At 40.0% G+C, this 11,601-nt stretch overlaps 1 protein-coding gene across 1 annotated transcript in view; it reads left to right on the forward strand.

Moving 5' to 3' along the window:
* LOC125268301 (protein unc-79 homolog) overlaps nt 1–10,285 on the forward strand; it is a 56,922-nt gene extending 46,637 nt beyond the window's left edge. Inside the window, 19 exon segments of the mRNA XM_048190377.1 lie at nt 49–165; nt 264–366; nt 438–451; nt 454–577; nt 663–701; nt 2,668–2,780; nt 2,858–2,943; nt 3,182–3,355; nt 3,435–3,503; nt 3,650–3,760; nt 5,626–5,730; nt 6,171–6,248; nt 6,324–6,413; nt 8,498–8,673; nt 8,751–8,934; nt 9,011–9,214; nt 9,559–9,636; nt 9,755–9,796; nt 9,873–10,285. Coding sequence (XP_048046334.1) covers nt 49–165; nt 264–366; nt 438–451; nt 454–577; nt 663–701; nt 2,668–2,780; nt 2,858–2,943; nt 3,182–3,355; nt 3,435–3,503; nt 3,650–3,760; nt 5,626–5,730; nt 6,171–6,248; nt 6,324–6,413; nt 8,498–8,673; nt 8,751–8,934; nt 9,011–9,214; nt 9,559–9,636; nt 9,755–9,796; nt 9,873–10,061 — 2,096 coding nt within the window. The 3' untranslated portion in view covers nt 10,062–10,285.
* Nucleotides 10,286–11,601: the final 1,316 nt, after the last annotated feature.

Raw genomic sequence — 11,601 nt, forward strand, 5'->3', positions numbered from 1 at the left:
TAATATTAGTGAATATGAAGACCCATGATGGTGTGTTTCCTGTTCCAGCTCAGTATCGTCAGGTGAAGCGAGGCTCTCTGGGTGCCGTGACTATGAGTCAGTTAATGAAGCGGCAGCTCGAGCATCAGTCCAGCGCGCCGCAGAACATCAGCACCTGGGACACGGGTCGGTCTTCATCATCATACACTCACTGTCATGAGAAATCACTCAACCTCCCGCTCTGATGTACAGTGTCCCAACATGCTTTACATTTACTCTCACAGGTCCTACAAAGACGAGTCTGCTGTCGGCTCCGAGCACCGTCAGCATGTTTGTTCCAGCTCCAGAAGACTTCAGTGACGAGCAGCCCACCACGATGGCTGACAGGTGGGGAGTGAGCGTCAGGGTTTTAGTGTGAAGACTTGCAGTATACCTCAACTGTGTGTGAATTGGATCAGGTGCCGGGACTGCGGGCTGTCCTGGAGGAGTATGACGAGGAGACTCTGGCTCTGGCGGTGGTGGTTCTGTCCATGTTCATCCATCTGAGTCCGGATCTGGCCGCTCCACTGCTGCTGGAGATCATGCAGTCTGTGGGCAGGTACGGTCACATCAGAGCCACCTGCAGACACTTATTCACCAGGATCTCTATGGATTTCTTTCAGTTTTCTGCTTTAATCCTGCAGGTTGGCCTCTAACTCCAATTTCACAGGTCAGGCTGAAAGGTGAGTTACTCTTTTTGCACACTGTAATTTATTTTTTATTTGTTATATGGCACACTGTGTTCATTTTGAGTGTGATTCGTTAGGAATGCTTTGCGTTTTGGAGAGTTCACTATAATGTTCAATATGCATTTTTATTCAATGTTTGATGTTTTACATTATTTTATAATTTAGTATAATTACATTGAATAATTTACAGCTTTTTACTATTGCTAGGATACATTTCTCAATAATTAGGTCACTTTTTCAAAACAGTTCACACAGTTCTCCTAACCATCTTTCAGCTTCACAGCAGTTAATTTCACATTTAAAATGCACTAAACTACCAAAACACTTAATTAATGTCTCAAATGAAGTCATTCTTCACAACACTAGCAAAGCTTTCACCCAACAAACATACTTTGTCACTCGTAAAACAATGACCTAAAAACACAAAAAACAGGAGCATTACACGTTTGATTTTTAAAAATGTCTTTACAAAACAAGAATAACACACTCTACTGTGCATAATTCACTGCAGTTTGTTACATGGTCCATGCTTGCATTACAGTGTAATCAAATTTTATTTATGTAGCACGTTTAAACATAGCAGAGCTATCCAACGTGCTGAACAGAGTAAAGAAACATAAAATAAAAACAGAGTAAAGCCAAACAAAACAGACAATAAAACAGGAGTATGATAGTATTAAAATGCCAATGAGTAGAGATATGTTTAAAAATGGTTTCAAATTTTCAAATTTATTTAAAAAGGACAATGGAAGGTGCAAGGCGGATGTCCAGAGGCACTTGGTTCCATAGACGGGGGGCGGCAATGGGAAAAGCTCATTGTTTTATTTTAATTTTATATTTTAGAAAACTGAAAAGGGGAAATAGTCTGGGAAAAAAAATATTTTTCCATGCTGTACTAAAATAGCCTTTTTATCGGATCATGTCATCCAAAGCACTACTGCACGTACGTCAAGAAGCTCTTCCAGTTAGCAGATATTTTAATAAATGTTATAATCATAAAAAATATACGAAGTAATATCTACGAAGAAAGCTGATATATAGGCTATAATAGACAACGGCCTTCTCAAGTAATTGTACGAACTTCCAGGTAAAGCCATGCCCACTTCCGGTTTTATCCGTATACAGATGCAGATTAATTTTGAGATTGTTACAGATACAGATACAGATATTGGCTCCGCTGCACACCACTAACCAGAAGCATTCCAACAAAGGTTGAATGGAAATGCCAGCTTTCAACAAGAGGTACAGCTGTGTATCACTGGCATAAAAAATAAGTTAAGCAGACCCAAAACAGAGCCCTGAGGTACTCCACTAATAATAGGAGAAGAAGATGAAGAGAACTTACAGAAAAAGACCTGTCTTTAAGATACTAACTAAACCACCGTAAGGCCGTAATGCCAAATAAGCCAGTGCAAAATTATTCCTAAGTTTCCCCTTTTGAATGGAGGGTGATGATGCTGAAAGGCTGACACTTGTGAAGGTGTTTAGTTAATTATCTAATTGCTTTGATAGCATTTGATTTTTTTTTAGATTCAGAATATAGTTTAATATGGTGTTACTGTAGAAATGTAGCTAATGTCTGTCTTATTCAGTTTTGTATTATGTTCAGTTTTTAACTGAACAGTTTTGAAAAGAGTATTTACACATGGAAATTGACCTGTAGGTTCGTAGAGTTGTGCTGGTGTTTGTGTCTAAGTGAGAAATTAATTCATGTAATTTGACAGATGTCATCATCGAATGCATTTTGTGCCAAAGCAATGATAAATGATCCACAGTTTATCCCACATAGACTGAAGCTGTGATCACTGTGTGAAGAGTTCTGAAAAAAGTGACACGAGTATTGAGAAATGTGATTGTAAAAATCTGTAAATGAAGAGGCATTGGGGGCCGAAAGAGCCAGCTCAAGTGATCCAGCTCCCTAAAAAGAGCCGGTGTTCCCATGACTGGTCTGTGTGTGCAGCATGCTGATTCCCGGGAACGTCGCTGGCGTGGCCAAGCAGTTCCTCCGCTGCGTCCTCCATCAACTCGCTCCCAACGGCATCCTGCCACAGCTGTTCCAGAGCAACATTAAAGGTCTGAGAAACACCTCAGTCACACACACACCAGGCAAACACTCGTATCTCACTGGCATTGCTCTCTCTGGCTCTCAGATGGAAGCTTCCTGCGGACACTGGCCACGTCTCTGATTGATTTCAATGAGCTGAGCTCTGTGGCAGCGCTGAGTCAGCTGCTCGAGGTACTGACACACGAAACAGACACTCTGTGACTGTATTTACAGCCTTTTAATTACTTTCCTGCTTACAGAAGGGATTTGTTTTCCACAATTAGTGCTTAATTTTCCAGGAAACAGCCTTGCACTTGTTATTTTGACACTGTTTTATACTAATAGCATGTGCATAAACTGTAAATGTTGGATTGTGGATGTTGGGTAACTATAAACCACAGATGTTGTAAAGCTCATGGTGTCATCGTAGGGGCTGAACAATAAGAAGTCTCTGCCAGCAGGAGGCGCTATACTGCACTGTCTGGACAACATCGCCACCTTCATGGAGACTCTTCCCATGGACTCGCCCAGCAACCTGTGGACCACCATCTGCAACCAGTTCCAGACGTTTCTAACCAAACTACCTGCTGTTCTGCCACTCAAGGTCCGGTTCGGTCTTCCTGTGCTGCAGAAATACACACAGTGCTCTCATGTTAACACTTTCTCTTGTTTCCTTTATGAAGTGTCCGCTGGACTCAAGCCTGAGAATAATCATCTGTTTGCTGAAGATTCCAGTCACAAATGCAACAAGAGTAAGCTCGCACATTTCTATGGCTCTGTATTTAAGGTTCCTGTCAGATGATATGAAAATTACGTATCAAATGACTGTTTGCATGATCAGATGTGTGTGTTATGGTCATAAAGCTCCTCACTGCTTCTCTCGTGTCTTCTCTGACAGAGTCTACTGGAGCCCTTCTCCAAGCTGCTGAGTTTTGTTCTCCAGTACGGTGTGTTCAGTCTGTCGTATCTCGTAGAGATCTGTGGTTTATGCTACAAAACCTTCAGCAAGGTAAACAAGCCTTTATGTCAGTGTTTATTCCAGCAGAGAGAATCTGGTGGTCGCAACACAAGTTTTCACACACTTTTCCTTAAAAAATTCAAAAAATATTTTTTTGTTATTTCAAAGGGTTACTAATGACACATCCTTTGGATATTTTCATGTCTGGTAAAAATTGGGGATTAAACGGAATAATTATTGATCCTTTCATCATCATCAATGTAATTTTTTTGTTGGTGTTTCTGAATCAGTAGCAATAGGAGCAAGAAGAAGAGTATATTTCAGAATTCCTTTAAAAAGAATCCTATTAATTCTCTTTTTATTCTTTCTCTTGAAAATAACGTCTACATGCTGTGACTGAAGCAGTGCTTTGTATGGAAAAGCCAGAAGACAAAACCTTGATCATCATTGATATTAATGTGTTTTTAAAGCAGAGGTTCCTGGAACTAAACTCCACCAAAAACATTTGAGCAAAGCTTAAAGGATTAGTCCACTTTCAAATAAAATTTTCCTGATAATTTACTCACCCCCATGTCATCCAAGATGTTCATGTCTTTCTTTCTTCAGTCAAAAAGAAATTAAGGTTTTTGATGAAAACATTCCAGGATTTTTCTCCTTATAGTGGACTTCAATGGCCTCCAAATGGTTGAAGGTCAAAATTACAGTTTCAGTGCAGCTTCAAAGAGCTTTAAACGATACCAGACGAGGAATAAGAGTCTTAACAAAAGTTTGGGATCGGTAAGATTTTTAATGTTTTTAAAAAAAGTGTTGTCTGCTCACCAAGACTGTATTTTTTTAATTAAAAATACAGTAAAAACAGGAATATTGTGATATATTATTACCATTTAAAATAACTGTTTTCTATTTGAATATATTTTACAAAGTAATTTATTCCTGTGATGGCAAAGTTTTTCAGCATCATTACTCCAGTCTTCAGTGTCACATGATCCTTCAGAAATCATTCTGATATGATGATTTGCTGCTCAAGAAACATTTCTGATTATTATCAATGTTGAAAACAGTTGTATACTCAGGATTTAATCAGGATTCCTTGATGAATAGAAAGTTCAAAAGAACAGCATTTATCTGAAATACAAAGCTTCTGTAGCATTATACACTACCGTTCAAAAGTTTGGGGTCAGTAAGAATTTTTATTTTAATTTTTTTGAAAAGAAATTAAAGAAATGAATACTTTTATTCAGCAAGGATGCATTAAATCAATACAAAAAAGTGGCAGTAAAGACATTTATAATGTTACAAAAGATTAGATTTCAGATAAACACTGTTCTTTTGAACTTTCTATTCATCAAAGAATCCTGAAAAAAAAATATTGTACTCAAATATTTTGTACAATTGTACATAATAAATGTTTCTTGAGCAGCAAATCAGCATATTAGAATGATTTCTGAAGGATCATGTGACACTGAAGACTGGAGTAATGATGCTGAAAATTCAGCTTTGCCATCACAGGAATAAGTTACATTTTAAACTGTATTAAAATAGAAAACAGTTATTTTAAATTGTAATAATATTTCACAATATTCCTGTTTTTACTGTATTTTTAATTTAAATAAATAAGCCTTGGTGAGCAAACGAAACTTCTTTTAAAAACATTAAAAATCTTACCGATCCCAAACTTTTGAGCGGTAATGTATATGCTTTATATAAACAAACGATCACCTTCTAAGTGCCTCTGCCAAAACCGCATTTCTGTATTCTCCAAAAAGCTTACGCTGTATGTCCTACACCTTCCCTATTCTACTAATGGAAAAAACAGAACTGGTGCTGCATTCGTTCCATATCTACATTCAGAAGTGTGTCTATATCTTGGCAAACACATGTTTCAATGACATCTGCTTTCTTCCTCTTTCATGCAGGAAAGGGACAAGTTCTATATGTCGCGTATCGTCGTTCTGGAGCTGCTTCAGGCTCTGAAGTTCAAGTCCTCAATTCCTGATACCAACCTACTGCTGCTGGTGCAGGTACTACATGTGAAATCAGCTTGATTCAATACAGATTCACAGTAATAAACAGGTCAATGACAGTGTTAATGTTGTAAAGTTCATTGAGTATTGATTAAGCAGCTCTACAGAGGACAAGTGTCATTATTCAGATCAGTTCACTTCAGTTTGTGATTAAATTTAATATGTGTATCTCTGTCTCACAATAAGGGACATTAGATCAAACAACCATGAAGCCATTTGGGTGCATATCTAGTTTTCTATTGCTAGTACTACTAATATGACAGCTTCACATATCCTCTTCAACATACAAAAATGTTTTTTTTAAAGATCAGTGGTTGGTTTGGAGTCACATGCTGCTGTGTGCAAACAGCTGTGAGCAGGATCAAACTGCAGGAAATGTCTCATGTGATCAGTCTGAGAGTCACTAACGCTTGTCTCGTATCTTCTGCTGTCCTCAGTTTGTGTGTTCAGACATCGGGACGAGGCTGGCTGAGTCCACTATCCTCCAGAAACACATGATCACCGCTCTGCCCGGGGTGAGACTCATCATTCATTAGTGTGATCTGTGTATTAGTGGTGACTGTAGACGTCACAGATGTCTGTGCCCTCAGTGTACCACGGCGGCCATGGAGTGTTTGAGGCAGTATCTGAGCGAGCTGCTGGACTTCATCGCAGACATGCACACGCTGACTAAACTAAAGGTACTTGTCACACACATCTAAACATCAGAGCACTGTCATGCTTCATGTATCTTTGTGCATTGGCTGTCATGTTCATGCAAGGAAACTTCAGCACACGTCTGTCTCAGTGCTGGACGGGCGTTCCGCTAGCAACACTAAAACCATGGATTCGATTCTCAGGGAATACATGAAATTTGTATAATGATGATTTTATATGGATAATGTTTTCAGAACACATACTCACCTGCGGGCATTTTTTACTTTTCTTGTATCAATGCAGTGACGTGAGCCAATCATAACAGTGGCCGTTTACTGACAAGCCCTAAAGGAGCCGCGCCTTAAAAACTGGTTATTTCAGACAGAATGACGGTTGAAAATAATTGTATTTTCACATATATATGTTTTTTTTATTTGTTTTTTTGAGCAAAAAACTTTATTAAAGTGACAGTGACGTGACATGTAGCCAAGTATGGTGTCCCATACTTGAATAGAATTTGTGCTTTGCATTTAACCCATCCTAAGTGTGCACACACACACACACACACCGTGAACACACACTCGCAGCAGTTGGCAAACATGTTTTGCTGCAGCGCCCGGGAAGTGATTGGGGGTTAGGTGCATTGCTTAAGGGCACCTCAGTTGTGGGTAATGAGAGTGGAAGAGAGCTCTGTTCATTCACTCCTACCTACATTTCCTGCCGGTACTGAGACACGACCTTTGGGTTACAAGACTGAGACTCTAACCATTAGACCACAACTGTCCTTTAAAGGGGTCATGAACTGCGTTGTTTTATTGTTTTATAATGTTTCCTGTGGTGCACTTATAATGTTAGTATGCTTTCTAAATCAGAAATTGTCATAATTTAGAAATAAAACGCATTTTTTCACCCTGATTTTAGCCCTCTGTTTTGAACGCTCTGTTTTAAGGGGCGTGTCCGCTGTGAGACTTCAGTGTAAACACCCACTGCTGTGATTGGCTGACATCTTTCCATATGAAATAGCTTAGTATTACTCTCTCTTTTAGCACTTTTTTACTATTACAGCTCTCAGCATTAATTAATCGTGAAATGTGTTGCATTACATTTAGATCTATGGCATTATATTTAGATTGTGGCATGAAAGGTTGCAGTGATGAACATTGTAGCCGATCACAGACATGTTGTTGAGCTCATGAAAGCAGTGATTTGTTGAATAAAACAGGAGTTTTGGCGCGAGTCCAGAACTCAGTCAATCGCTGGAGCTGTCAATCAAACGGCGAGTTTATGCCCTGTTTGATTGACAGCTCCAGTGATTGTAAAGGGAGCGTTCTTTGATCGCTTTCTATATATAATTTAATCACGTTTAAATAACAGATTATTTTCATCCTATTAAGAGAAACAACGTGATATCAGATCAGGCATTAGAATTAACCCAGTTACTGACATGTTGTTGCATTACTGTCGAGTCCATATCGTAAAAGTCTGTTTGCAAAGCCTGCACTGAAATGCGATTGATTTACCAAAGAATCCACAGTGAAATATACCGAATACAAATAAATAAAGCTCAACTGAGACATTCACATTGATTGAAAATAAATAACCTTTCCTGCATTAGGATCCTTTGAAATATGGTTATGTATTTTAGTCCTGTATCGCTCTTCTCTCCTCCTCATCTCACTAACACACCAGTGGGCGGGGCTAACACTGCAATGATGAAGTAGGCGTTGATTTCTTCTGTGGAGGCGGAGTTTCACCTATCTATAGACACATTCCAGGATCAGTCGTTCTCTGGGTCTGATGTCAATGAAAGCTTTTATTGGACTAACAAGGAAGATTTCAGTTCTGAAACTTACAGGATATTCTTATAGTACGATGAAAGCTGATTTCCAGACGCTTGTCAGTTCTTCAGAACACAAGTTGTGCGGATCGGAAGTTGATTTTGCCTGGAGGGAGTCGAGTCGATACAGCTGTTAACATGTAATCACAGACCGAACCCCTGCACAGACGAGGTTTTGACTGGAAATCTGCTGAAAATCGGCCTATGAGAAGCTTTATGTCACTTGGGATAAAAGTGTGTGTCAAATGCATGAATGTAAAATGCTGAAAGCGTAATGTATGTGTATCTCAGAGCCACATGAAGGCCTGCTGTCAGCCGCTGCACGAGGACACGTTCGGCGGGAATCTGAAGGTCGGTCTGGCTCAGATCGCAGCAATGGAGATCAGCAAAGGCAACCACAGAGACAACAAAGCAGTGATTCGCTACCTGCCTTGGCTTTACCACCCACCGTCTGCTATGCAACAGGGGTAAAATCATCACGTGTGTGTTTGCATCAGCTCCCAGTGATGAGCATCTCTTTTACAATGTGCTTCTGTTTCCTCAGACCCAAAGAGTTCATTGAATGCGTGTCGCACATTCGGCAGCTGTCCTGGCTGCTGCTGGGCTCTCTTACCCACAGTGCTTTGCACCAGGGCTCCTCATGCTGTATGCCCATTCCACTGGATGCTGGATCTCATATTGCAGACCATCTGATCGTCATCCTGATAGGATTCCCAGAACAATCCAAGGTAGGATAGCGGAGCCGTTCTGCTCGGACGAGCTCCAGAGACGCGACTCTGATGATGCTCTTCTGTGTGTCTGCAGACGTCAGTGCTGCACATGTGTTCGCTGTTCCACGCCTTCATGTTCGCCCAGCTGTGGACCATCTACTGCGAGCAGGCCGCAGCCGTTCCGTCCAATCAGAACCAGAACCAGAACGAGTTCTGCTCGGTCGCCATCCTGACCGGTCTGGAGTTCTGGAGCCGCGTGACTCCCAGCATCCTCCAGCTCATGGCCCACAACAAAGTGGTACGAGCTTCTTTGAACTCTGCGTTGATTCGGGCTGAATCTGATTCTCTCTCTTTGCAGTATTCATTTGGTTGAAGCTGTCCTGACAGCAACATAGTGTGGCTCAGATTCGGCCCACATCCGGTACATGTGGATTACACACGGACCAGATGTGGGCCGGATTCTGGCCGACACTATGTTGCTGTCAGGGAGTTTTTTTTGTCATTTTAACATGTAACGGATTACATTAGATCAAGCATATGGGTTTGATATGACACAATTAGATATAAAATGACTCCTATTTGTAAATAATTCAGACAGATCAGTGATGCGGCAGGTCTTTATACTGTGCTCGTGTGTTTCAGATGGTAGAGATGGTGTGTTTGCATGTCATCAGCCTAATGGAGGCCTTGCAGGAGTGCAACTCAACCATCTTTGTGAAAGTAAGTGGGATTTATTACCATAAATGTTTAAACAAAAGTGTGAATTTGGACTGTAGTGCTCAAAGCAGCATTTTTCAGCAGTGTTTATTGTATTTAATGTCTTCTTCATTCTGTTTAGCTAATTCCCATGTGGCTGCCAATGATCCAGTCAAATTTAAATGTAAGTGTTCAACATATTGATTTTCAGTTTAGGCATTCTTGCTTCTTGCTTTCAAAATCTCCCTCTCTGTCGACAGCATCTGTCCGCGGGTCTCCAGCTGCGTCTGCAAGCCATTCAGAACCGGGTGAACCACCAGTGTCTCCAGAACCCTGGATCCGGATCATTTCCTCTCACTCTGCGCAAGTGGCTTCAGTGCACTCAGTTTAAAATGGCCCAAGTGGAGATCCAGTCGTCTGAGGCCGCGTCCCAGTTTTACCCCATGTGATCGAGTGTGTGATTCATCATACAAGCTTCAGCTCACGGTTCACTAATCGCAATGGTCTTCCTAGTGTGTGTGTGACTGCATACAGCTCTTTATCAAATACATTAAAGAATCATGTATAGAGAAGAATGTTAGCCTGTGACAAACAGGAAAAGATTTTTTGCATTATCAATAGTATGCATATTTCAAAAAACCAAAATAAACAATTCAAGAGTTTTTCTTAAAAACATTGGCTTGAATGTTGTCTTTGTGTTAAACTGAAACACAGGTATTCTTTTATTTGATTAAATGCTTCAAACCATCAGGAGAAAGTAGACAGAAAAGAAAAAAGGGAGAAAATCAAATCAACAGAGGGAGACAAATGGAGATACGAGGAACAGGCAAAGCAGAGAAAAACACAGAGACACACTAGAGATTACATATTCCATTAGATTACTTGAGGTGAGTAATGTTATCTAAATACTAAGATATACATGCCAATTCACATCAAGTTTCTACTGTTTAAAATTTACATCATTTGTTTTCAAACTGAAACAGGATTTGTCACAGATTTGAGACGCCAAGTTCTCTTCTGGATTATTTGTAGCATAATATGTTGAACTGCAAGACATGCCTACATCTGCTTTCAGCTTTGTTTTGGATGAAACGAGTGTAAAAGCATTACTTAAAGGTGCAGTATGTAATATTTCTGTCCGCTAGAGGTCGCTAGAGGCTTATTCAAAACAAAGGCGTAGCTCGATGACGCCAAGTTTGAGCGTGAAATCTTGGGACGTGGTCTTCATCTCAGCGGACGGTGGAAAAGAATAGGGATAGGACTTGGGAAGAAATCATGTTCATGGATGATGAAGCAGATATAAATATAAATATATCAAAACAGTTGTTCCCTTGTCTATTAAAACACCTGATTTACAAATAGTTGGAAACATTTGGGATGTAGTAAGTACTCAAGTGAACAAAATATAAAACACGGGCCTATTGTTTTTTGGATATTTTACTGCAAAAATATTACATATTGCACCTTTAAGCAGTCATCTGTCACTAGTTTGGACATTTCGTTGATGCGATGATGAGATCTACAGCAGTCAGGAGGCTTTTTGATTGATTTGCAATAGAGTGTCCCAGGGATGACGCATTTTTGTAGGCAAAACCCGGAAGCGAGTTAGCATTTTAGGACTTCCGGATCCAACGCCGTAAAGTCTATGTGTTTTTTGAATGGGTTTTTGCTAAAATATGCCTGAAATAAGGTCTGTGGTAAACAAAGCCTCTAAATACTTTCACGTTTTGATCTCTGACATAAAACACACCAGTTATAACCCACTTGTGATTTTTTAAACTTTTACTGTGTCTTAAAATCGGCGGTTGCTAACAAATTGCTAAAAGGGACTACTTCCTTTGGCGGGAACTTTAGACGTCATCATTAAAAACAGGACATTTGGACAGCATTTCTCATGAAAAAGTGGATAAGTATTCATACACAGCGCAGACCATAATCAGAGAGCATGTTTTTAAATAAAGTTGTTTTTTAAATACAGTTTGAGGAAGC

Source organism: Megalobrama amblycephala, linkage group LG5 (assembly GCF_018812025.1).
Source record: "Megalobrama amblycephala isolate DHTTF-2021 linkage group LG5, ASM1881202v1, whole genome shotgun sequence".
NCBI classification, from domain to species: Eukaryota; Metazoa; Chordata; class Actinopteri; order Cypriniformes; family Xenocyprididae; genus Megalobrama; species Megalobrama amblycephala.